The sequence below is a fragment of the Geotrypetes seraphini genome, chromosome 12 (assembly GCF_902459505.1).
Source record: "Geotrypetes seraphini chromosome 12, aGeoSer1.1, whole genome shotgun sequence".
Lineage (NCBI taxonomy): Eukaryota > Metazoa > Chordata > Amphibia > Gymnophiona > Dermophiidae > Geotrypetes > Geotrypetes seraphini.
The window spans coordinates 64,616,061-64,643,709 of record NC_047095.1 but is presented as its reverse complement, the minus strand read 5'-3'; the positions used below and the strand labels follow the sequence as shown (position 1 = coordinate 64,643,709).

The 27,649-nt window shown below is 44.4% G+C and overlaps 1 protein-coding gene across 1 annotated transcript in view; it reads right to left on the bottom strand.

Moving 5' to 3' along the window:
- Positions 1-1,165: 1,165 nt before the first annotated feature.
- TRABD2B (TraB domain containing 2B) overlaps positions 1,166-27,649 on the bottom strand; it is a 422,910-nt gene continuing 396,426 nt past the window's right edge. Inside the window, exons 6-7 of the mRNA XM_033917188.1 lie at positions 23,626-23,889; positions 1,166-1,709 (exon numbers count right to left, since the gene is read on the bottom strand). Coding sequence (XP_033773079.1) covers positions 1,505-1,709; positions 23,626-23,889 — 469 coding nt within the window. The 3' untranslated portion in view covers positions 1,166-1,504. The remainder of the gene's footprint in view (positions 1,710-23,625; positions 23,890-27,649) is intronic.

The window sequence follows — 27,649 nt, the reverse complement described above, 5'->3', positions numbered from 1 at the left end:
CACGCTAAAAACTTTTAGCGCCATGTAGTAAAATCCAGCGTAAAAATATAATTTATTTTTACGTTTATTAAAATTGAGAGGCCCTTTTACTAAGCTGTGCTGAAAAGTGACTTGGGCTGGCTTTCCCGCGCGCTGAGGTAACTTTTAGCGTGGTTGTAAATTGGCCACATTTCACATTTTCCCTATTAATGGCCATGCGCTAATTTCCCCATTAGCACATGGCCATTAGCACTGGAGCACTTACCGACACCCCCTGCACTATAAAATAATAAGTAATGTTTAGCTCAAGGGAAGCAAATGTCGATGTCAAAACGACCGCGGGATGTCTGAGTTCACCCTGCGGTAGCGCTTTTTTATCCTGCGATAAGCAGGCATTAGTGCATATTGCAGATTGGTAAAAAAAAAGCCCTTGAATATGGTACTTGGAAGGGTTGTTTGAGCCTATGTCGTGAATATTCTCCATACCTTTGGTCTGTCCCAGTAATGGCAACTCTGTATGGTCTTATTGGTGGGGAGTCTGAGGCTTTTTCCTTCCTTCATGAAATTTTCAAGTTTATTTAAAATTTGTTATACCGCCCAATCAACCTTCTAGGCGGTGTACAAAATCATAAAACATACCCCCTGTTTTACGAAACCGCGCTAGCGGCTGTCCCAAAGCCCTTTAAATCTCTATTGGTTTTGGGGCCGTTACCACAGCGCAGCCGCTAGCGTGGCTTCGTAAAACAGGCCCAAAGTGTTTTGAGACCTTCTTTCATATTTTCCATACTTGTCACACTGATATTTTTCTTTGTCCCATTTGAGGACATCCATACTCGTTTTATCGATTTTATCGCTCAACTCATTTGTATTGTTGAAGTATGAAGTTCCATCTAGGAAGTTTCCAGCGTTCTGAAGAATAAATTCATCTATATTGGCATAACTCATGTGTCTTATTAAATACTTTGGTAAAAGCGAATTGAAATTTGACCATTAGCCTAGCAATTCGTCAGCCTCCAAACTGATGAGTTAAGAGAGCATGAATCAATAATGCTTGATAATTTTCTCTATAAATTATCATATACAATACATTTCGATATCTCTCCAGGGAAGTTAATTAGGGCTAACAAGGTAGTAAAGAGTTGCTTAGAAAGTCATATAGAAATTAATTTATCTATCTCACTGCAACTACAATTTGTTTTTCTTTTAATAAAGATGTTATTAATATACACAACAAAAATAAGTTTAATAGAAGAATAAATATACTTTTTTTTATATAAACACACATATTATACAAAACCCCATAGCACTATGGGAAATAAAGATCCTTCTAAAAAAGAAGAGTTAAGACAGTGTTACAATAAAGCTTTAGAATTTCAAAAATCCATTGGGTGCATCCTGGCAGCGATGACTCAGCAACTGGCATTTGTTCCTCAGTTCAAAGTCCAGGTGTAGCCCCTAACACCTCCACGAGTTAATAAATTATCTTTGTGTTCTATTCCTCATATTGCACCTAGCAGAGAAGAGGTCAGGATGGCCTTAATGTGCTTGAGATGTAGGATGCTGTTGCCAGAGAGATGAAGCTTGTTAAAATTGGCGACGAGAAGCTCCTTTGAGCCGAACTCTTGTCTGGATGCCAGCGTCGGTGATCTAGTCGATTCGAAAACCAAATGGGAGGCTCGGCCGTGATGTAGCCGTTGATGATCCTGATGTGAGAGGGCAAAGTGGTTGTGCTGAAAAAAGACAGAAGAAACACACAAGGTGTCATGAAAAAAAGTGGACATAGCCATGGAAGTCAAGGTTAGACATTTTGGTTACCAAAACTGCCACACTGCTCCACAAATTGCCCCGTACCCCAAATCTAGCCCCGCAAACACCCCTCACTCTAAAATACTACTTCCCTATCTGCTCCACAAAATTACCTGCCACCCCACAAAATGCTCTGCCCCAAACATCTAACCCCTGCATAACTGCCCCATCATCCTGTAAATTACCCGTCACAATACTTTATCCATATCGAACACAGCAGCCCTCCCCCAAACCGCTCCAAGCTGAAAAGTCGAATCCCCGGTAGCTTCTCTACCACCACATGAAAATTGCCCCATCTGCAAAATGGATCTTTCACAACTGCCCTAACGTTCTGGGTCCAGGGCCTGATTAAGCCATTGTCCAACTTTGTGCATTGTGTTCACCTGTTTAGGGGGGGCCCCATGAGAAGTGTTTAGGATGAGCAACTCTCTTAAGTGAGCAGGATTTTACCTTAATGGCCAGAAAGTAAAAAGATGAGTGATAAATGTGTACATTTTTAATTGCAGTCTACTAGTTCCTCTGTTCCCCCCACCCCTGTTATGTGAGTTTGCCCCACTTTCCTCCATTAACTAGCAACAGCGATTGCAGGTAGGATGCAGCCAATGGGAAGGCAGTGAGGTCGGAGGACTGAAAGGCAGCTCTAATGACAGAAAGGGAGGTGGTGATATGGAGAGAGCTTTTGTGCTATAGAAGTGGTTTGGAGTGGAAGAGAAATGAACCTCTTCAAAAAGACTATAATGCATTTCTATGGGAGAAGCAGTTCCTTAAAGCTTCAGTTACTGCAACTGGTGGTGCAGTAAGGTGGGGGAGGGGGGGGGCAGACCACCCCCGGTGCCGGCACCTCTCTGTCCCTCCCTCCATGCCATGCTCCCAACCACCTTACCTCTTTAAATCTTTGCTAGCGCGAGTAACATCTCTGGCCTGCTGCCCCTCTGAAATCATTTCCTGGTCGCAGGGCCAGGAAGTGACATCAGAGAGAAAGTCAACACCAGCACAAACAGCCGGAAAAACTGCTCGTACTGGCGAAGATTCAGAGGTTTGGGGGGGGGGGGGGGAAGAGAGGGCATGGGTGTGGTGTAGGGGTGGGGAAGGAGAAGGAGGCACAGGAGGATGTGTGGGGGGGAAGGGTGCTACTGCCCCAGGCACCTCCTACCCTCGCTACAGTACTAAGTACAACATTGAGATTAAGGAATTGCACTTCTCAAACTGCCTTTCCCAATCATCTATGCACAGGAAGTATGCACGCCGGCCAAGCACACCTGCTCCTATGCTTTTACTTGAAAGGGGGTTCGGAAGAATACCATGAACCATGCTATGCATGCTTTCTCCGCTTGTTGAACAATGGAACTCAAATATCTTCTTAATCAAAATATCGATGGTAAAACATGTCACACCCCTGGTCCTGAAAAATGTCTCTGAATTTTTACAGTAGCATTAAATTGCAAAACATGAATTAGGGTATGTTAGAAAATGAAGACAAGCAATAATGATGACGAATTAAGATTACAAAGGTCAGAAATGTAGAAATAATTAATTCATATTTTAAACATTAGAAGATGAGGGATGCTGACAAAGAAAATCTTGCTTCTAAGATAAATTAGATCATGGAAGAAGGAGGGGTTTTTTTCCATCTTAATGTGAAGGCATTATTTCTACATTTGCTACTTTGTACTGCCAGGGTTTATCATCAGAGAATGTCAAATTAGAAACTGTCATGCAATTCAAGAGGTTGGGATTTATATACTGCCTTTTTGTAGTTTTACAAACACACTCAAAGCGGTTTCCATACAGGTACTTCAAGCATTTTCCCTGCCTGTCCTGGTGGGATCAAAATCTATCTAATGTACCTGGGGCAGTGGAGAATTAAGTGACTTGCCCAGGGTCACAGCCTAGGGAGCAGTGCAGGATTTGAACCCACAATCACAGAGTGCTGAGGCTATAGCTCTAACCACTGTGCCATGCTCTCCTCCAATACGATATCAGAAGTGAGCCAAGTCTAGAACAATGAAGCCATTGTGACATCACTGATGCGTTTGGCTTTTAGTCATTGGCGGAATGAGGCATTATGACATCACAATCTCAGCTCTTTGGATTTCTGCCAATCAGGGAAAGGGATTGGGACTTTTTCTAGTTTTACACCCACACTCAAAGCAGTTCACATACAGGTACTCAATCATTTTCCCTGCCTGTCCTGGTGGGCTCACAATCTATCTAATGTACCTGGGGCAGGGGAGGATTAAGTGACTTGCCCAGGGTCACAGGGAGCAGTGCAGGATTTGAACCCACAACCCCAGAGTGCTGAGGCTATAGCTCTAACCACTGTGCCACGCTCTCCTCCAATACGATATCAGAAGTGAGCCAAGTCTAGAACAATGAAGCCATTGTGACATCACTGATGCGTCTGGCTTTTAGTCATTGGCGGAATGAGGCATTATGACATCACAATCTCAGCTCTTTGAATGTTGAATATTTGGATTTCTTGCAGGCATTATGACACCAGGGAAAGGGATTGGGACTTTTTCTAGTTTTACACCCACACTCAAAGCAGTTCACATACAGGTACTCAATCATTTTCCCTGTCTGTCCCGGTGGGCTCACATTCTATCTAATGTACCTGGGGCAGTGGAGGATTAAGTGACTTGCCCAGGGTCACAGGGAGTAGGGCATGGTTTGAACCCACAACCTCAGGGTGCGGAGGCTGTAGCTTTAACCACTGCGCCATACTCTCCCCATTCTTTGCTTGTTTGGGCTGAGAACTTTTCAGTGGCTCCTCCTATTGTGATGTCATAATGTCTCATTCCACCAATGCCTAAGAGCCAGCCTCATTGGTGATGTCACAATGGCTTGGTACTCAAGCATTTTTCCCTGTCTGTCCTGGTGGGCTCACAATCTATCTAATGTACCTGGGCAGTGGAAGATTAAATGATTTGCCCAGGGTCACAGGGAGCAGGGCATGGTTTGAACCCACAACCTCAGGGCGCTGAGGGTGGAGCTCTAACCACTGTGTCACATTGTCCTCCAAGACCTTATTTCCACACTGGCATACTCTGTCGCCCTTGTCTTTTCAATATTTTAGCATTGTAAACTGCTTAGATCTGCTAGTTAGTTCTCGGTGGCACAGCAAGATTTAATAAACAATAAACCATGCAATGTGGTGCCTATAACCAAAACCATTTGGCCGGGTGCCGTCAAGAGCTGTCCACCGTTTCACCTTTCCCTCTTCTAACCCCTTTGGGCAGTTAAATTTTGTTCGGTAAACTCATTGCTCAGCCAAAACGTATCCCAGTTAAACAGATTTCAAAAAAGAAGAACCCACAGCAAAGGTACGGTATATGAATGAAAAAAAACCCAAAATATCCTCTGAATATATACTGCATTGAAATGGGATGAATAAATTGACAATCGCCGCTCTATGATCTAATATTGTGGCAATTTAAAATGATTTAATACATTGAGGGTCCTCAGTTCCTAATGCAGGTTAACTAAGACTGAACCCCATGGCATAGTAAAGGGGATGCTGGGATGTGGTCCGCCCAGGCCTTCCTAAGGGCACGGTACCCCTCCTCCCACTCCTCTTGTCTCCTTGCCACGTGTGCACGCCCCTCACCTTCCCTGTACTTTTTATACCTCCCCGGCGCGAGGTTGCCGACCACGTCGGCATCGGCGCTCTCTGTGATGTCACTTCCGGGACCCGCGCCTAGGAAGCGACGTGAAAGGTTGAACTGACACGGGCATCCTGCTCGCGCCGGAGAAGTCAAAAAGGTACGAGGAAAGGGAAGCCTTACTGAACCACACATCAAATGGCTTTTTAAGCCACAACCCAGACGGGTTCAGTCAGTGAGAACATCCCAGGACCTCTTGTATTGCGATTGCCGTGATTTTCAAATAAAATTATAGTGAAAGCCAGTTTCAGCCAAAGTCAATAGTCTCATAATGAAAAGTCAATAGATATTAATTATGGGGAGGAGGGGGGAGAAAATGATTCTTTTTTGAATTAGTTGTGTATTTAAAGTGCGTTCTGTGTAATGTTTATGTTTAAATTCATTGTATGGCACTGTTAACATTTGAAAATTAATAAAGATTTATTAAAAAAAAAAAAAGAAGTCAATAGATACCTTCAAACACACCAGACTGTAAATTTCAGACTAGTATTCACTGTGATGAAATATAAAAATATGTAATAAGGTATAATAAGGTTTGTGTAATTAGCCAAACACTTATCTTGATGGATTCACTGTGTTGTTTTTTTTCTCTTGTCAGCAGCACAGAACATTTAATGGACATATTGAAGAAAACATGGCATTTTTGTGGTAGCCCAGTTCTTAAGATAAATTAGCTGCTCACCACAAAAAAAAAGGGAGTTGCACATGGTAATTTGTTGACCTTTAGCTAATTTGTACTGTTTCTTCTAAAGAAAAACTGTGTTACTTTTGTTTTGCAAAATGTGTTGCAAAAGCTGGTTTGAAACGACAGAACTGGCCGGCTATTATGACTCTGCCTTGGAACATAACAGATGTCTAACGAAGACCATATGAAAGGTTTCTCAGCAAATGCAAATGCATGGCATTGTACAGTATAAGCTCATTCTTCATAAGAACATAAGAACTGCCGTACTGGGACAGACTGAAGGTCCTGTTTCCAACAGTGGCCAACCCAGGTCCCAAGTACCTAGCTAGATCCCAAGTAGTAAAATAGATTTTATGCTGCTTATCCTAGGAGTAAACAGTGGATTTCCCCAAGCCATCTCAATAAGGATCTATGGATTCTCTTTCAGGAAAATATTGAAACCTTTTTTAAACCCTGCTAAGCTAACTGATTTCACTACATTCTCTGGCCACGAATTCCAGAGTTTAATTACACGTTGTGCGAAGAATTACACATTGTGCGAAGAAATATTTTATCCGGTTTGTTGTAAATCTACTACTTAGTCATTTCATCACATGCCCCACTAGTCCTAGTATTTCTGGAAAGAGTAAACCAGCGATTCACATCTACCCTTTGCACTCCACTCAGTATTTTATAGACCTCTTTATCTTCAGTGACATCTGTGCTCAAGGTAGCTTTGTTCCATGTAATCCAGACCCTATATTGCGTTTTGACTCCCCTCCTTTTTTATACACAAAGCCACAAACATTAATGAAAAAAGAAAGCCATGAAGGACACCACTGTTTGCCCCAAGGAAGGGGTGGCAAAGTGCTTCTTTTACGAAACAACGCTAGAGGTTTTTAGCGCAGGCCAGCGAGGTAAATGCTCTGATGCTCATAGAATTTCTATGAGTGTCGGAGTATTTACCTTGCCGGCCCGTGCTAGAAACCTCTAGCGTTGTTTAGCAAAACCCAGTGTAAATTTGTATTGCATCTGGCCACTGAGTATAGCTTTCAGACCAGTTATCAAAGACCCAAACTATCCATCTTTGATGATGAACTACAAAAGGCACTTAGGGGAAAATTCTATAAATGACATCTAAAAAGATTGGCTCCGCCCTAAACCTCTCTCTCCGGCTCCCGGTTCCCCCACCCACCTCCTCCCCGGCCGCTCTCATTTTAAATCTTCGGGCACTCTCTAAATTTAAAAGGGGATAGATTCCGTACCAACGTAAGGAGGTTCTTCTTCACCCAGAGTGGTAGAAAACTGGAACGCTCTTCCGGAGGCTGTTATAGGGGAAAACACCCTCCAGGGATTCAAGACAAGGTTAGACAAGTTCCCGCTGAACCAGAACGTACGCAGGTAGGGCACTGGTCTTTCACCTAGGGGCCACCACGAGAGCGGACTGCTGGGCACGATGGACCACTGGTCTGACCCAGTAGCAGCAATTCTTATGCTCTTATGTTCATTCTGTAGTGTCCAGTTGCTGCAGAATGAAGATTTCTGAGATAGGCTGATGGTAGCAAGCTCACTTGTTGCCGCTGCCTGAAGATTTAAAATGAGAGCAGCTGGGGAGGAGGTGGGGGGGGGGAGGGAGGCGGGAGCCAGAGAGAGAGCGAGAGAGAGAGAGAGGACTAGAGTGGAGCTTTTGGCTCCCTCCCCAAACAAAAAGCGTTCTGCTGCCAGTACCGACACTCATCCCCTCTCCTCCTCCATTCCTCCTCTTACCTCCTTTTAACGCCTCCATTTCTACGCTCTCTCGCCTTTTCCAAAATTCTGTCTTTCTTTGTCTCCTCCTTTTCCATATTTAGGGCCAGTCGTAGCAATTGCTAGTCTATTACAAAGTGCCTTCAAATCCCAGAGCACGTAACCGGTGGCGTAGCAACAGTGAGCGGCGCCTGGGGCGGTGGCGCTCCTCCCTCATCCTCTTCTAATCTAATCTAATCTAATCCTTAGGTTTGTATACCGCATCATCTCCACGTTCGTAGAGCTCGACGCAGTTTACAGTAGGAGAAATAGGAAGGAACTACAACAGAGGGTTAGAGGTAGAAGTGTGAAGAAAATTTAGAGGACTTGGGATGCCAAGATATAAGAGTTTCCTTGATTCCTAAGTTGGAGGGAGACTTACATTTTTTGAGAAAAGTCAGGTTTTCAGATGTTTGCGGAAAACTTGGAGAGAGTTCAGGTTCCGAAGAGGGGAGGTAAGGTTGTTCCAGAGCTCAGTGATTTTGAAGTGGAGGGAGGTCCCTAGCTTTCCTGTGTGGGAAATGCCTTTTAGCGAGGGGAAGGATAGTTTTAATTTGTGGGAGGATCTGGTGGTATTAGGGTTTGAGGAGTTCCAAGAAAGTGGGATAAAGGGAGGGAGGATGCCGTGAAGGATTTTGAAAGTTAAACAGGCGCATTTATAGTGGACCCTGGCGATTATTGGAAGCCAGTGGAGCTTGGCCAGGAGCGGGGAGACATGGTCAAATTTACTTTTAGCGAAGATGAGCTCCCCCTCCTTCTTGAACCCCCTGTCACCCCCACCTCCACCCCCATTCTCCCGTATCAGACACGATGCGAGCAGCAAGTTCATGATTTTGCTCGTGCCTGGAAAATTAACCCCCCCCCCTTTATGAAACCGTGTTACGTATTTTTATCGCAGGCGACGGCGGTAAAAGCTCTGACGCTCATAGGAATTCTGTAAACGTCAGAGCTTTCGCCGTTGCAGCCAGCGATAAAAAAAATCCTAATGCGGCTTCATAAAATGGGGGAGGGGGGGTTACAAAAGGGTTTGGGGGGTACTGCAAATGCTAAACCGATAAATACCTAGAAAATGTAATTGCGTCTGAAATACTGTCCCTCAGTGACTACACCGTGACTCAGTTTTAAGGTCTTAAGGAAGCCGAATGCTTTTCTATTTTGGCAGCAGGCAACAATTTCTGTTATCGCAAGCATTTGTTTTATGCGAAGATCAAAAAACAATTAAAGCTTTCTGACAGAAGCAATAACTCCAGAGAGCTGAAAACTACAAGGCTTGCTTAGCTACGAGGAAGCACTTGTGTGGTCCTACGCGGGAAGTGGGCCATACCGGCTTTAATTCCAGCTTTCTCCTGGATATTTCATTTTTTTTACGGTAACAGTTCTGAAGAAGAGCTTTGCAGATGAGAGAAAGGAGGTGAAAGGGTTGACTCATCAACACAAACCTAAAAAAAAAAAATATGGTATGACACATAGAGGGCTAAATTCTAAATTCGGCGCCCAAAAATTCAACGCAAAAAAAATTGCCATTCTACAGTTTAAGTCAAGGCGCAGTTTATAGAACAGCTGCAGCACTAATGCCCGGAAAATGCGACACCCGTTTGCATCAATAAAAAAAAACGGTGCAAATGCTCAAGCCTTATTTTAGGCCCGGATTCTCTAAACAGCATTTGCTGCGCCGACCCACCTCTAGTGCAGCTTGATAAAAGGGACCGTAACTCTTTTAAGTGAAGGGTTTTCCCTTGACTCAAGTTAAATTTTTTTTATCTTAGCCCTAATCAGCCTTAGAATTGTCATGGAGATAACTGAATACTTTTCAGGCGTTGCAATGAAAGAAAATAATAAATCTGATGGCTCTTTACAAGTCAATATGTTGTTCTCAAAGGAAAGAATTCAGTAAATGGCGTCAAAATTTAGGCTACCCCCAAAAAAAATTAAATGCAAAGCATTGTTCTATAAAAGGCCTTATATAGAATAGTGTACACTCCTCCCTCCTTATTCGCGGTTTTGGTAACCGCGGTTTCGACTATTTGCGGGTTTTAGCGTGCTGGCTCCTCCCCCCAAATTACATCATCCATGCCACCAACACCTATTCCAAATCAAGTAAAGGGGCGCATACCTGCCATTGCAAAGGGGGTGTCCACCTGGCCAAGTTCAACCAGGGCTCATCTCCGCCGGGACCCTCGCATGTCAGGCGGTCATCGCCGCCGCCCCCCTTGAGCTCCTGTCCCCATATCCCAGACTGGAGCGCCGCCCAGCCATTGGCCGAGACCGTCACATGAGCGCCGCTAGAATTTGGGTCTGCGGCTCTGAGAAGAGGAGACAGGCTGGGCGCGAGGGGGACCCAGAGGTAAGTGTGGCGGCTTGGTGGGGTGGGAGGGATTGGAGTGACGTGACGGGAGTTGTCGGTGGGCTTCTCTCTCGCCCCTGCTCTGTAGACGGGGCCAGGGTTAAGGAGAGACCCGGAGGGGGGGGAGGGGATGAATAACTTTCTCATGTTATTCGCGGTTTTATCATATTCTCGAGGGTTTTTAACAAAAACTGCGAATAACATATGAGAAAGTTATTTGCGGGTTTTCCATATTCGCAGCTATGCTCTGCCCGTAACCACCATGAATACGGAAGGAGGAGTGTATAGTGCAGATCCCACACCTAACTTTTGGGTGCTGGATGTAACGCCTGGTGATACCTGCCATAAATTCCAGTGCCCAGGTTAGGTGACAATAGGCAGTATTCTGTAATTCCACCTACAACTTTTCGGAATGCCCATGACGTGGCCATGTCCCCTTCTGAAATACGTGCCATGGGAGTTAGGCGCCATGCGTTATAGCATAGCGTGCATCCAGATGCACAGGCAACGTTTACCCCCTCCTTTACAAAAGCCACGCTGGTGTTTATAGCGCCGGCCGTGGCAGTAAGAACTCGGACCCTCATAGAATTCCTATGAGTGTTGGAGTTCTCACCGCCGCACTTTTTTAAATTTGCCGGCGTGAGCGGCATGGATACGTCTGTGTCCGCTCGCCCTTTAACATCACTTCCTAGGCGCAGGTTCCAGAAGTGACATCATAAAGAGCGCAGATGCCGACGCGAGGCAGCAACTTTGCGCTGGGGAAGTAGAAAATGTACAGGGGAAGATGAGGGGCGTGTGTGCGTGGCAAAGAGAAGAGCGGGGGAGGGGGGCAGAGTGGAAGAGAGGTGCCATGCCCAGGGTAGACCGTCTACCCCCTTCCCCCTTGTTACACCATTGACCAAGACTGCTACACTGATTCTGGTTCAATGTAAGCTGGATGAGTCTTCCTGTAGCTACTCTAGTTGAATAAAGATTGACTAGATAGACTGTCGAATTAAGTGACGAAATGGATGTAAATTGAATGCCTACAGAGATGGATGGTCGAGTGTGACCGAATGCGAACCGTATCTGGCTAAGGATATAAGACTTGAAACAGTCCAGAGAAAGGTGATGAAAATAGTAGGGGGGGTTTGTGCCAAAAGATGTACAGGAAGAGACTTGAAGACCTGAATATATACTGTATATTCTAGAGAAGAGGGATAGGGTTGATATGATACAGATGTTTAAATATCTGAAAAGTATTTATATATACATCTTTTTCAGCGAAGGGAAAATGGTAAAACTAGAGGGCATCAATTGAGATTGTAGACCTAGGAGTAATGTTAGGAAATTCTTTTTCACGGAGAAGGTGGCTGATGCCTGGAATGTCCTCCCGAGGGAGGTGGTGGAGAGAAAAATGGCAACAGAATTTTAAAAAAGCGTGGAATGAACACAGTGGCCTTAATTAAATAACAAGGGCTGGTATTAGGCAGACTAGCATGGTCTGTGCCCCCTATATGGCACTTTGGCTTAGGGTGGGCTGGGGATTGCTTTGATGGGAACTCCAGTAATTTAGAACAGGAGGATGGAGCTGGGTGAACTTTTACAGTCTGCAGACCGTAAATGATGTGATGTTTGGATAGGCTAGAGTGAGCTTCGATGGCAACACCGATAGCTGGAACCCAAGGTATTGAGCTTTGACAGTAACTTCATTAGTTCCGGGCGGACGTCTACGGTCTAGCATCGAGTAATAGCACAGAAAAAAAGATGATTCAATTTAAGCATGAATTTATAATGAGTGTAACTGTTGGGCAGGCTGGATGGACCATTCAGATCTTTATCTGCCATCATTTACTATGTCACTGTGTTACATGTGAGATTTGGCTGGATTTTAAAAGGCTCACAGATTCCCTCATAGGTCTAGTGCAGTGGTCTCAAACTCGCGGCCCGGGGGCCACATGCGGCCCGCGGTCTGTACTAGTGCTGCCCGCTCTTTGCAGCGTCCTCCGGCTTCCTGCCTGGCCTCCAGCTCTTACCTTCAGATAATTACAGTAGCATGCAGAGAGGATTGCTAGTGCTGTAGCGATCCTCAGCATCATGTTCCCTCTGCTGTGATCCTGCCCCTGATGTTAGAGGAGGAGCAGGACCGCGGCAGAGGGAACACGCGGAGGCCGGTGGCAGCCTGCAAGGAATGTTACAGCACCGGCAATCCTCTCTGCAGGCATGGTAATTAGCTGAAACTAAGACCGGGAGGCCAGGGGAGAAGCTGGAGGATGCTGCAAAGAAGGGGGGAACATGCAGGCCTCTGGGGGAGGGGGGAAGATTTATAAACTATAAAGTTTTACCTCATGCAAAATTGTCATTTCTTTAATAAGACATTAACTTTTTTTTCCTGCGGCCCTCCAAGTACCTACAAATCCAAAATGTGGCCCTGCAAAGGATTTGAGTTTGAGACCACTGGTCTAGTGGTTAGAGTGGTGCATGGGCCATCTCTATGGTTGACTATACCAGAGTTTCTCAACACACGGTATGTATACTCCAGGGGGTACTTGAGACCCACACAGGGGGTACACACCACGTCATCTTCATTTGATGCCCAGCACCAGTGCCTCTCTCTCCCCCAGTTATCTCTTTGCCAGGCAGCCCCAGATGTGGCCACCGCCAACTCTCTTCAGCCCCACTGGGCTCCCCCCAGCTCCTTATTTGCCCTCATTACTGGCACACGTTATTGGGATGGAGACTCTACTTCAGCACATGTGTGGCCCTCCTGCGTATGCGCCATTAGTGTCCTTGGCTCCTTCCTCCCGGCGGCTGGCAGAACAACAGTTTCCCACGTTGCCAGGGACACGGAGCCTTTGAGTCTATCTGCTCGTGAGGTCCTGTTGGTACCGCCCCTTTGATGCATACTTGTCAAAATAGGTGGAGCCACAGGGCCTTCCCAAGTGCATGGATGCGAAGGCTCTTCATTGTTAAAGTTAGCGCCGGTGCTGGACCCCTGGATCCGCCCCCCAGGCCCACACAGTTCCACCAATCTCCACCCCGTTATGCCTAAGTCCCACCCCCAATCCCGCCCTAGCCCCACCCCCCACTGCCTGCTCTCGTCAGGCAGGAGGGCATGCGCAGAGGCGATGACGTCACATGCCGGTGCGTGTGACGTCATCATGTGCCTGACGTCACCCTCCTGCCTGACGCGATTTCAAGGAAGCTTTTCAAAACCCAGAAAAAGTGCCGGGGTTTGAAAAGCTGTCCGGACCCCTGGAAAGGAGGACATGGCCAGGGAAATCATTTTCTTTCTTGTAAATTGTACTTTGAACCCATCTTGTACGTACAGAGATACCTTGTGACTGAACCGTGTAGCATGCTACCAGTTGCTATGAGTTCAGCCTCTTAATAGTGAAAGCTTCGGAAACAGGCACCCTGTGGTCAAACTGTAAAATTCATCTTTGGAAATCTGTTGACAGTGTCATATTATCACATGTGGTCACATTTTGTTATTCTTTCCAAACCAACGGAATAGTTGGGTACCACTCAAACCATTCCCTCTAGTCAGAGACATACAGAGAAAGCACAGATATACACAGACACACGCATGCAGAGGGGATGAAAAGACTCGCATGATCTATGCTCTCTCTGCTTCACCCACATGTTGCTTTTTGTGACTTTAGAGCAGGGGTGTCAAAGTCCCTCCTCGAGGGCCGCAATCCAGTCGGGTCTTCAGGATTTCCCCAATGAATATGCATGAGATCTATTAGCATACAATGAAAGCAGTGCATGCAAATAGATCTCATGCCTATTCATTGGGGAAATCCTGAAAACCCGACTGGATTGTGGCCCTCGAGGAGAGACTTTGACACCCCTGCTCTAGGACAGGATGGACAACTCCGGTCCCCGAGGGCCAGAATCCAGTTGGGTTTTCAGGATTTCCCCAATGAATATGCATTGAAAGCAATGCATGCAAATAGATCTCATGCCTATTCATTGGGGAAATCCTGAAAACCCGACTGGATTGCGACTCTGGAGGAGGGACTTTGAGACCCCTGCTTTAGAGGCATCTCTTGCTTAATCGTGGAAGTATATGAAAAATGGCATCAAAAAGGAACTGAATAATAATAAATCTCTCTGTTGTGAAAGCACCTTGGTCTAATTGGAAACCAGATCAGAATAAATCTGAAAAAAAGGAATAATTTTGAGGCACTTCTACTCTAGAGCTTTGTCTTGCAAACTTTTCTGGCCGGCGGCACACTAAATCCAGTCCCTGGCTGGAAGGCCCAGATGTTGACGTGTCAATGTCCACGCATGCGTGGAGGCCCGTCTTGCCGCGGCCCCACCGTTACAGGGATTTGGGAGGTCCGGGGAGAAGAGGAGAGATGCCGGCCAGGAGGAAAGTCAGCTGCACCTACAGGACTTCCTACACGTCCTGTAGGCACTTAGCCGGCGTGGACGACTCTCCTCCTCGCCAGTGTGTCGCGGCCCACCAGAAATCTCAGGAAGCACACAGTTTGCGATACACTGCTCTAGAGCCTTGGAGGGGCAAAATTGAAAAAAATGTCTAAGTCCCTTTATGGCCTAAGGCTAAAGTAGGCAGCACGGAAATGTCCATTCTCTAAAAAAAACGTCCAAATGTGGTTTTTTTCAAGAATGGCCTATATGTACGTTCAGGCGTTTAATCGCCCGGACCACCAGTACGTCTACCTTTAAGCCCTGTCCCCCTCCCCCCCCCCAATTTCCCCAAGTCTCAAACGCCCAAAACAAGACCTTTTAGGCTTGGGAGGGACCAGTCCTTCACCTAAAACCAGGATTCTCTAACCAGTGTCTGTCATAAGCGCCGGTTAGACAATTGTGGAACTATGCCTCCCCCTCCCTGCAAAAATCGCGACAGGAGGGATGCCCAGTCCCTCCTGCCCAGCACCTGCCGTGACCCTCCGCAACAATTGTGGCAGGAGGGATGCCCTTTTTCCTGCTGGAACCTGTCATGACCCCCTGCAACGATCGCGGCAGGAGAGATGCCCAATTTGCACAGTAATATCTTCAGTGAATCAAAATCAGGCAGGGGACTCTTCAACCGACATGACTCATGTTTTGCATAATTGCTGTATCAAAGTCTGTCCCCTCTCTGTATTACTTCTGTCATCTTCCAACTCCCTTCTCTTGTTGTCTAATTTTGATTCATTGAAGAAATTACCATGCAAATTTAAGATAAGTATCTGCAGATCTGGGGAAATGTTTTACTTTTAATGATCCCCCTCTACTCTCCAAGTGTTGGATGATCTGGATAGGTAGGAGGGATTTAATGTCCTGGATAGGCAGAATTAGTACCATTAAAATGACAGTCTTGCCTCATTTTCTTTATCTGATTGTATCCCTCCCTAAAGTATATCTCCATAAACTTCAGCGGAAAGTGTTTGCCTGTATCTGGAGGCACAGACCCCTAAGAGCGTGGAGAACTTGAATGAAAATGTTATAATGCCTTTGTATCGCTTAATGTTACGGTCACACCTCAATTACTGTGTGCAATTCTGGTCACCGTATCTCAGAAAAGATATAGCGGAATTAGAAAAGGTACAGAGAAGGGCGACAAAAATGATAAAAGGGATGGGACGACTTTCCTATGAGGACAGGCTAAAGCAGCTAGGGCTCTTCAGCTTGGAGAAGAGATGGCTCAGGGGTGATATGATAGAGGTCTCTAAAATAATGAGTGGAGTGGAAAGGGTAGATGTGAATTGCTTTTTCACTCTTTCAAAAAAATACTAGGACTAAGGGGCATGTGATAATATTACTAAGTAGTAGATATAAAACAGACCGAAGAAAATATTTCTTCACACAATGTGTAATTAAACTGTGGAATTCGTTGCCAGAGAAAGTGGTGAAAGCAGTTAGCTTGGCAGGGTTTAAAAACGTTTAGATAATTTCCTAAAAGAGAAGTCCATCAGCCATTCTTGAGATGGTTTGGAGAAATCATTTGCCTATTCCTAGGATAAGCAGCATAAAATCCGTTTTATTACTTGGGATTAGAGAATGACACGGTGACAAAATTCATCACCGTCCCCGTCCCCGCGGATAACCGTGGAAAATAAACCCATGTCATTTTCTAGTGTCTATTTCATCCTCTGACCTTCTACACCAGCATTATTCAAAGCAAAGCTTGTGGGTCAATGGTTGTGGCCATTCATACTCTGATTCTTCCCTCTTTCCTTAAAGAATGACATGAAGATGGTTTCCTGCGGTTATCCGCGGGGATGGGGACAGTGATGAATTTTGTCACCGTGTCATTCTCTACTTGGGATCTAGTGAGGTACTTAGAAACAGGATACTGGGCATGATGGACCTTCGGTTTGTCTCAGTATGGTAATTCTTATGTATCTTGCTCAAGGTCAGGGAAGAATGGGAGCACCAGATTTGGATTCATATCCCATCCTCCCCAGAGAGCTCAGAATGGGTTACTACAATTTAACATTCACAGCAGTATAAAATAATATTACATAGGGCTACAGCTGATATTCATAGGGTTATAATAAACATTAGGGCTGCCGTTTGGCAGTGTTAATTAGTTCAACCCTTAGCCTTATTTGTCCTCCTCATCCTTGACATTTCCTTTTGTCACTTATATATTTAAGAAATTTCTTGCCCCCAAATTTTACCGTATTAGCTATCTTTTCTTACATTTGCATCATTGCTTTTCTGACAGCTTTTCCAGCTTCTCGTAGCTTTTCCATATATTTTTGCCTGTCTTCCTCGTTCTAATGCTACTAATTATTTCTATAGTGCTACCAGACGTATGCAGTGCTGTACAGAGTGATGTCTTGCAATTTATGAAGGCTAACTTCTTTCCCTTCTTTTCAACTACTACATTTGAGAACCAAAGTGGCCCTTTTGTCATTTTACCTTTGCGCACTTTTGTAACATAAAGGTTTGTCGCCTTTAAAATAGCATCTTTCAGTTTTGCCCACTACTGATCTACTTCCTTCAGTTGTTCCCATTCAACTCACTCCTCCTTGAGGTATTCCTCCCCCCACCCCACCCCATCATGGCAAAGTTAGTTCTCTTGAAGTCTAGAATCTTCAAAGTTGAATCAGTTCTCTCCTCCTGCGTCTTAATTGAATTCTTTTGTGGAAAGACTGTGATAGATCTGACCTATTTATGAGAATATTTTGGAAACAGATAACATAAATATAAAGAAATCACATTTACAGTTTTGTAAAGGCAAAATATTTAGAACATCTGTCCATTGATGGCTTGGCAAACAAATAGCATACATTTCAGTCTGATATTTACAAACTGACAAAAAAAAGGGCATCTGGTAAGGAACATTTTTCCTGAATCTGTTTACAACATGCGAGTTTTTCCCTTGATATGTGAACATATGTAAGAATCATGTGCTTGCCCTACTCAAATAAGAAGAGGACACATAAGAACATAAGAATTGCCGCTGCTGGGTCAGATCAGTGGTCCATCGTGCCCAGCACTCCGCTCACGTGGCGGCCCTCTGGTCAAAGACCAGCGCCCTAACTGAGACCAGGCCTACCTGTGTACGTTCTGGTTCAAATGTTGCAAGTTTCCCAGAAATTTATTAAAAACAAAAAAGGCAATCTATAACTGGCCACAGAAAAGTGGCACTTACGTGATAGCATGTAACTGTAAGAGGGTGTACATGTGAGCAGAGCAGGGAAGAGTCTGGGTAGGACTGTCCAGGTGCCCAGACGGACTTTCCAAAACCCAGCAGTTTGTCTGGGTTTTGGAAAGCCCCAATGAGCTCTGGCCGCATCTGGAAGGCCTCTGAGCATGTGCGGATGACATCACAAAAATCCACGCATGCTCGAAGCCCTCTAGATGCAGACTAGAGGTTGGTGAAGAAGAGACGAGGCTTTCTGGGGGCGGAGATGGAGGTGGAACTGAGCAGGGATGAGGACGGAATGGGGCGGGGCCATGTGTCCAGATTTTTGTGTCTCAGAATATGGAAACTCTATGTATGGGCATGTTTCTATGAGACTTCAGCATGCAACTTACAAAATATTACAAGTTATCTCCTGGATTCTCTATATGGTGCCCAAAATTGGATGCCGATAGCTGGGCGTAGATCCAAGATGGCGTCCAACTAAATCAGCTGAGTCAGCATCAGTGATTGGGTTCTAATAGGCACCCATTTGGATTTGCAAACACATCTTGCTAACATTGTTCTATAATGATGTGTTCCTAAATCCCATAGCATGCAACCCCAAAAGAGACTGTAGCCATGGGAGGAACATGAGCAAGTCAAGGGTGTTCTTAAAATTCTGTAGAACACTAGGAATGCACACCCAAATTGGGCACCAAGAAGTACACCTGGTTTCAGCAAGCTTAATAATAATAATAATAATAATAATAATAATAATAATGTTTATTCTTCTATACCACCATAGTCAAATGACTTCTAGGCAGTTCACATCAAAGAAGGCTGGGCAATCAGCGAATTGCATTCCAAGGAATAAAGTTGGACACTCTGCGAAATATAGAATAGAGCTGGACAATAAGGCGAATTGCAGAATGAAGTGACTTACAGAATAAACGAGTTATGGAATAAGGCGAATTACAGAATAAAGCTGGACAGTCGGTGAATTACAGAATGCAAGTAGTGAAGGTATAACTTATTAACAGGAAATAGATAAAAGGAAAATATGAATCTTAGGTATGTAATATAGGTCTCGTGTATGCAACCCAAGGAATAATGCTGGTACAATCAGCCAATTTCAGAGTGCAGAGAGTGAGGGGACAGCATGTTACACAGAAATTGACAGAGGGAGAATATAACTTTATAAGTAGTGAGGCTTCTGTTTAGGAGATGAATTTGTCTTGGTACCCAAATTTGGGCACTCAAAATTCTATTACTGGAGGCTCATCCTTTAGTGCTTATTATAGAAAGGAGTCAAGCACCGATATTTTCCGGTGCCCAGTTTTGAACCTTCTGTGTGTTGCGTGGCACTTTTAGGCCCACCCTTTTACACCAGCCTTAAACCTGGCATAAATAGCCATGCCTAAATTTAGGCAAACCGATACAGGTCTTTGCGGAGCCGGATTAACACATCTGCAAACTAGGCACGTGCCTTGGGCCTGAAATGTCAGATGTGCTCAGGATTCGGAAGGCTAGGATCGCCAACTGTCTAGATTATTTTCAGGATTCTATAAAGTTTAAATTACCTTTCTCAAAGCCAGAATAATGGCTAAGTGTGTGGATAGTTTTCAGAGTTTAGCCCACTACAGCTCTCCATGCACCTCCTCCCCCCCCCCCCTCGCTGCAGAGGCTGTGGTAGGATACAGCTAATGGTGAGACTGCTTTAGTCACTGGAGGAAGCAGGGACTATGGAAAAAGCTGAGCTCTGCACAAGGTCTTTAGAGAGAATCAGTGGATCTAGTGATCTGGACCCCTAGGCCCACCCCCAGGCCCACCCAGTTACACCCATCCTCTCCCTGTAATGCCCTAATCCCGCCCCCCAGTCCCAACCTAGCCCCGCCCCCACTTCCTGCTCTCGTCAGGCAGGAAGGAAGTCCGCGCATAAGCAGATGCCACACGATCGTGTCACGCGCACTCGTGCATGCGTGTGATGTCATCATGAGGCATCCACGCATGCGCGGATTTCCTCCCTGCCCGACACAATTTGAGGAGGCTTTTCAAAACCTGGACAAAGTGCCGGGTTTTGAAAAGCCGTCCGGACCCCCAGACATGTCCTCGAAAGGACAACGTGTCCGGGGGAATCCGGACGTCTGGTAACCCCAAGTAAAGCTTTCCTCTGAAAATCTGGGCTGGAATTGAGAGTTTCATTGGTACTTGTAGAAACATGACAGCAGGTAAAGGCCAAATGGCTCATCCAGTCTGCCCATCTGTAGCATCCACTGTCTCCTCCTCTCCCTATTGGCTAAGGCTCTTAATATTTGCATCTCCTCTTCCTATAGGCTAAGGCTCTTTACACCTGCATTGTGAGGTCATAGAGCTTTATGGTAGACCAAATGCCCCATTCAGTCTGCCCATCCACAGCATCCACTATCTCCTCCTCTCCCTAAGAGATCCCACGTGCCCATCCCACACTTTCTTGAATTTAGACATAATCTTTGTCTACCCCACCTCTACCTGGAGACTATTCCACGCATCTACTACCCTTTCTGTAAAAATGTATCTCCTTAGATTATTCCTGAGCCTATCACCTCTCAACTCCTTCCTATGCCCTCTCCTTCTGGGGTTTTCACTCATTTGAAAAAGACACACCTGCCATACATTCATGCCATGGAGATACTGAGCACTTTAAAAGATTTTATTAACATAAACATGAAACAAAAAAGTCCAAAAACTGATACTGAAATTATGGCCAATCTAGTGCAAATCATAACCTGTTAACTGCATGTTATGTGTGTCTAACCTGTAACCCGTTCTGAGCTCTTTGGGGAAAATGGGACAGAAAATGAATGAAATCATTTAAAAAATTGGGGAAAAGCCAAATAAGTCAAAAACCTACCCAAAATGTTTTGCTTCTGCACATTCCTAATATGCATGGGTATGGGCCTAACCCAGCCAGGGCTCCAATGCCAGCATCTCCCTAAATCAAACCGACTACCACTAATTGCAAGCGCTAGGGTCTTCCTGCCAATACTGGAATCACTTTTACCCTTTTCCTGGTACCTTGGACTCTTCCTGCTTAGTCCCTCACCCTGTTCCTTGTGCTACTCTTACTAATGTTGGTTGTGCTTTTCCCCTCTCCTGGTAACATAGGGCCTTCATGCCAGCGCTATTTTCCCCCTTGCCCTGCCACCTTGAGGTCTTCCTGCCAGTGTTGCTGTTACTTTACCCCTTTCCCCGTTCGGTAGAGTCTGCCACGTTGCCCTTTTCACAGCGGCTTGGAGTTTTCATTTTGCTGTTAATGCCTTTGCCACCAATTTTTTTTTTTTTGGTGGGGGGTCTTTGTGATACTCTTGGAGGGAAATTCTACAAATGCGACTTAACTTAGGTGCTGGTAGGTGCCCTAATGGCGTCTAAGTTAATAGACAAGTGCCATTTGAAACGCCAAATAACGCCTACTGGCACCTAAAGGAGGATTCGGCATTGAAAAGTGTATTGGCACTGTCGGTTTAATTCCCATTGGGTCAGTATGTATATCACTCTCACCATTAACGGACTCCCCTGTTCACAGTCTTGGTGGAAAGATCAATGACTGAATGGGTATGATACCCAAAATACGCTTGCAGAATTAGAGTTGGTCCACCAGAAGAGGGTTAAGTTACATTTGTAGAGCATCTGATGTTGGAAGCTTGTTTTGCTACTGACCACAGTACAGTAAAACCTTGGTTTTCAAGACAAGCAAAACATTTGATTAAATTTTAACTTGATATACAAGCAAGGTCTTGCGATACGAGTACATACAGTATACACGCGTCACATCATCACAACTGAGCCGATGGTTCTTCTCTCTCTGACGCTGCGGGAGTGCAGTGACTGTTCTAAACGAGCGAGGTCTTGCAATTCAAGTACGTATAGTATTTTGTATTAAATTTTTTGAGCTGTGAAACGAATCGTCTGAGTTTCCATTATTTCCTATGGGGAAATTCACTTTGATATACGAGTGCTTTGGATTACAAGCATGCTTCTGGAACGAATTATGCTCGCAACCCAAGGTTTGACTATATACCTTTTTTCTGGATAAACTCAGGCTTCAGGTTATACCACCGTTAATCTGACAGGCTTCAAGAGAGTTAAAGCTCACTACGAAGCATGAAAATCATAGAAACTCAAGTTGAAATTGTAGTAAGTTAGAAATAGTCCACACACTGAGATATCTGAGCAAAATTCCACAAACCCTCTCACCATTATAGTATACTGTGTTAACCAGAAACCTGACGCAGAGCTTAATGAAAGAAACATAGCTAGTCAAATTTCAAATTTTTTAAAATCTCCACTGTGTGGAAAATGCTCCAACCACAAATTACCTGTTAGATCCTCGAAGTCAGGACTACAGAACAACAAGTACTGTATTCCAGTACGGTGTTATGAAAAGGAAACAATTTTGACTCATTTACCGAAATTGACTTTTCAGTTATGTTTAAAGGAAATTAAAAATGTGGGTGAACTGACAGCATTCTGCTTTCTGTCTCTACATTGTCACCCTGCAGGGGATAAGAGAGACCAATGTTGTGAAAGACCAGCGAAACCGATATGGTGTGTTATTTAGGGATATAAATGACTGCAGTTGTGTTCAGCTCTTGGACTAACGGCACCTCTCTCCCCCGCCCATTGCACGGTCTTCATTTCAGCCTGCCAACTTGGAGTAAAATCTTGCCAATAATTGTCTCCATTTTGACCTATCGAAAATGGGCCTTCACTCTAAGCAGACATACTTTATCATATCTCCTTGCACGGTTCATAGACAACGGCGCGAAAGACAAAAGCGTGCGCCGACAATTGAGCGCAGTGCGCGCCGCCGCGCCGCTCTAAATTACAGTTTTTAGGGGCTCCGACGGGGGTTTTTGTTGGGGAACCCCCCCAGTTTACTTAATAGACATCGAGCCGGCGTTATGTGGGGTTTGGGGGGTTGTAACCCTCCACATTTTACTGTAAACTGATCTTTTTCCCTAAAAACAGGGAAAAAGTGAAGTTTTCAGTAAAATGTGGGGGGTTACAACCCCCCACACCCCCCACCACGCCCCCACAATGCAGGTTCCCCCCCTATGCCCCCCCGTCGGAGCGCTAAAAACAGTAATTTAGAGAGGCGCGGCGGTGCGCGCTGCGCTCATTTGTCTGGGCGCGCCTTTGTCCCGGCGCGCTTTTGACCTGACACCCTTTGCACAGTCCAAGGAAAAACCAAACGAAAACTGCAGACTGTGTACAAGATGCAGGCAATATTTATTAAAATTAAAATGCAGTAATGTAAAACCTTATTACCAACCAAGGGACCCGACACGGTCCGTGTTTCGGACAATACACCTTCGTCAGGGGTCCATGGCGATTTTTAGCGTATGAACCACACAGGCATTTGTTGTCATCTTCATTTTTTGCGGTTTATTTTATACCTTATTTACCATGGACCCCTGACGAAGATGTGTTGTCCGAAACATGGACCGTGTCGGGTCCCTTGGTTGGTAATAAGGTTTTACATTACTGCATTTTAATTTTAATAAATATTGCCTGCATCTTGTACACAGTCTGCAGTTTTCGTTTGGTTTTTCCTTGTTGGTGTATTTACTGCAGATTCCGTTGGATTTTTTTCTTGTTGCTCTTTGCGCAGTCCACCACACAGACAAGCAGGGAAAATGCGGCCATTTGTGGCACTATCAGTGTGCACTTATCAACTTGTAATATTATAAATAGACCATATGCAGATAGTTGGCTTAATAACCTCTACTATTATCTAAATCTATTTATTAATTCTAAACATAATGCAAGGACTCACCTATCTTCTAATCGTACCCACAAGTCATTGAACTGTCTCTGGCGGTGATGCTTGTGCTGTCTTTTACGCCATTTCTTTTGACGACCAAACTCTTCCAGTTGACTTATGCTGTCCGGTAACAACAGATGAGGAGGGAGAATGTCATCATCGGATGGAAAAGGAATCGAGGAAGGTGACGAGAACGGGACATGATCAAAATAGCTAAAGGCGGATGAAGCTGTAGCTGAGATGACTTCAGAAGACGGATCGGTATTTGTTCTTGCGCTGAAAAATAAAATATTTTAAAGATGGGACGAATCGTTACATAACAGAGATCCCAGATTAAGGGCCCCTTCTACAAAGCCACTTTAGTGAGTCCCAGCGTGGTAAATGCGACGCAGCCCTTAGGAATTGAATGGGCTGCGTCGCATTTGCCACACCGGGAATTCGCTGTCATGGCTTTGTTAAATGGGCCCTAAAACAGTAAAATATTTTTGAATTAAGATGTTACGATGAATTTTCCATTTCTACAGAATGGGATGGGCAGCCAGAAAATGTTTGTTCCATGTTTCATGTGTACTTTTTGAGAAAGTTTGTTTATCCATTTTCATTTGGCTATTTTTTTGTGTCATGGAAACCATTCATTGAGTGCACACTCCGAAAAAAGGACACACAATGTAGAAAGAGGTCATACTCTTTCTGGAAGAACACCCACTCTGCAATCATGCGTGATAATTTGTACATATGCAATGGGCACTTTCAAATAGTGCAAACTCTCTAAAAAGAGTGCACTCTGTTATAGGCAAATGATAAAACAGACTTCCATGTTGTTGTTTTTAGCTCACTTTCATTTGGTAACGACAGGCGACAACATTTATTTTATTTATTTAAAAATCTGTTACCCGCAACATCCAACAATTCTGTGCGGGGTACAGTAAAACATACACAATAAAATTAAAGTAATAAACAAACTCTACAAATTCATAAAAACAACACATACAAAAAATTTTTCTCTCAAACAACATCAAAACTACAAAACTGGACCAAAATACATTTAATCTTAAAGGTTCAAAAAAATTCTCTCTCGAATAACATAGGGGTTCATAATCGAAGCAGTAATTTAAGGAAATACTTTTTTTTCTAGAAAGGGTGGTAGATGCATGGAATAGTCTCCTGGTGGAGACTAAGACTATGTCTAAATTCAAGAAAGTATAGGATAGGCACATGGGATCTCTTAGGGAGAGGAGGAGATAGTGGATGCTCTGGATGGGCCATTTGGCCTTTATCTGCCATCATGTTTCTATGTTTCTATAATCAGAAAGTTCTCTGACATCACAATGCAAGTGTTAAGAGTCTTAGCCTATAGGAAGAGGAGATGCAAATGTTACGAGCCTTAGCCAATAGGGAGAGGAGGAGATAGTGGATGCTCTGGATGGGCCATTTGGCCTTTATCTGCCATCATGTTTCTATAATCAGAAAGTTCTCTGACATCACAATGCAAGTGTTAAGAGTCTTAGCCTATAGGAAGAGGAGATGCAAATGTTATGAGCCTTAGCCAATAGGGAGAGGAGGAGATAGTGGATGCTCTGGATGGGCCATTTGGCCTTTATCTGCCATCATGTTTCTATGTTTAAGTGACTTGTCTAAGATCACAAAGAGGGTATGTGTCGCTGTGACATTCCACACAACATTTCCGGTTATATTCCCTCACGCACTTGAAATGTTATCTTCTCTTCACCTAGTACATCTAATTGCTATCCTAAGTTATTTTTAGATTCTAAATTTTGCTTTTATCTTTTTGGCACTGTTAATATAGTGGAGGTGTTTGCCTGTCGTGAGGCTTGTCATATGCTTGCACGGGGTCATTTGCAGTGCTTTGAATTCTGACAGCTGCTTCATAAGTCCCTGTTAAAAAGCGTTTAAAATAGGAGATCTAAGATTTCTTATCTAAAGTATTCTCTAGCACAGTTTAAGCATCAAGTGGATTAACCTTCCTATCGGTTGCCGTTCCAAACAAAAGTTGTAAAGAAGGAAAACAAACTGGATCCAGAATGATTTTATTAGAAGAAAGAGACCTGTAATAAAATAAAGTTGGAAAAGCCAAAACATTGGACTACCTGGGTCCTGGCATCCCGCACAGAGAGACCCTGAATTGGAGAACCTCGAGATCAGTGAACGTAAGAATTGCCGCTGCTGGGTCAGACCAGTGGTCCATCGTGCTCAGCAGTCCGCTCCCGCGGCGGCCCCCAGATCAAAGACCAGTGCCCTAATTGAGACCAACCCTACCTGCGTACGTTCCATTTCAGCAGGAACTCATCTAACTTTGTCTTGAATCCCTGGAGGGGGTTTTCTCCTAAGACAGACTCCAGAAGAGCGTTCCAGTTTTCTACCACTCTCTGGGTGAAGAAGAACTTCCTTACGTTTGTACGGAATCTATCCCCTTTTAACTTTAGAGAGTGCCCTCTCGTTCTCCCAACCTTGGAGAGGGTGAACAACCTGTCTTTATCTATGAAAAATGAACCCTTACCTGGTCCTGCTCATCCCATTACCATCTTCTAAAAGGGTAGTGCCTGAGTGCTAACAGTAAAGAACCGCTAGAAGTCTACTTGCCAAATAAAAGAAGCATTCCCTATTTGGGGGTCTCTGCCAAACTTTGGCTGGATATTTCACATTGGAAGCAATTACAGAGTTTTGCCTTTTGCATATGTTTGCACGTCTGCCATACTGGTGGTCCTACTCGAGATTTTTCTACAGAAGAAAATCATATTACATCGAGAAAATGAAGGGCAAACTTAAGTGCTACCACGTCAATTAAAAAAAAAACAAAAATTGCGTGCGAATTCTAGTTAGGCGACACTATGAAAGTTAGGCACCCGTTACGCTTAGCACTGCCTAAACATGCTTAGGAAACATTAACCCCCTCTTTTACTACGTGGAGTAGAACGGGTACAAGTGGATCAATTTTTCACTCCGTCAAAAATGACAAAGACTAGGAGACACTCGATGAAGTTACATGGAAATACTTTAAAAACCAATAGGAGGAAATTTTTTTTCACTCAGAGAATAGTTAAGCTCTGGAACGCATCGCCAGAGGTTGTGGTAAGAGCGTAACTGGTTTTAAGAAAGGTTTGGACAAGTTCCTGGAGGAAAAGTCCATAGTGTGTTATTGAAAAAGACATGGGGGAAGCCACTGCTTGCCCTGGATCGGTAGCATGGAATGTTTCTACTCTTTAGGGTTCTGGAATCTTTTATTACTCTTTAGGATTCTGAATGGAATGTTGCTACTCTTCGGGGTTCCGGAATCTTTTGCAACTCTTTAGGATTCTGAATGGAATGTTGCTACTCTTCGGGGTTCCGGAATCTTTTGTTACTCTTTAGGATTCTGAATGAAATGTTACTACTCTTTGGGGTTCCGGAATCTTTTGTAACTCTTTAGGATTCTGAATGGAATGTTGCTACTCCTTGGGGTTCCGGAATCTTTTGTTACTCTTTGGTATTCCGGAATCTTTTGTAACTCTTTAGGATTCTGACTGGAATGTTGCTACTCTTTGGGGTTCTGGAATCTTTTGTTACTCTTTGGTATTCCGGAATCTTGCTATTGTTTAGGATTCTGAATGGAATGTTGCTACTCTTTGGGGTTCCGGAATCTTTTGTAACTCTTTAGGATTCTGAATGAAATGTTACCACTCTTCGGGGTTCCGGAATCTTTTGTAACTCTTTAGGATTCTGACTGGAATGTTGCTACTCCTTGGGGTTCCGGAATCTTTTGTTACTCTTTGGTATTCCGGAATCTTGCTATTGTTTAGGATTCTGAATGGAATGTTGCTACTCTTTGGGGTTCCGGAATCTTTTGTAACTCTTTAGGATTCTGAATGAAATGTTACCACTCTTCGGGGTTCCAGAATCTTTTGTAACTCTTTAGGATTCTGACTGGAATGTTGCTACTCCTTGGGGTTCCGGAATCTTTTGTTACTCTTTGGTATTCCGGAATCTTGCTATTGTTTAGGATTCTGAATGGAATGTTGCTACTCTTTGGGTTTTGGCC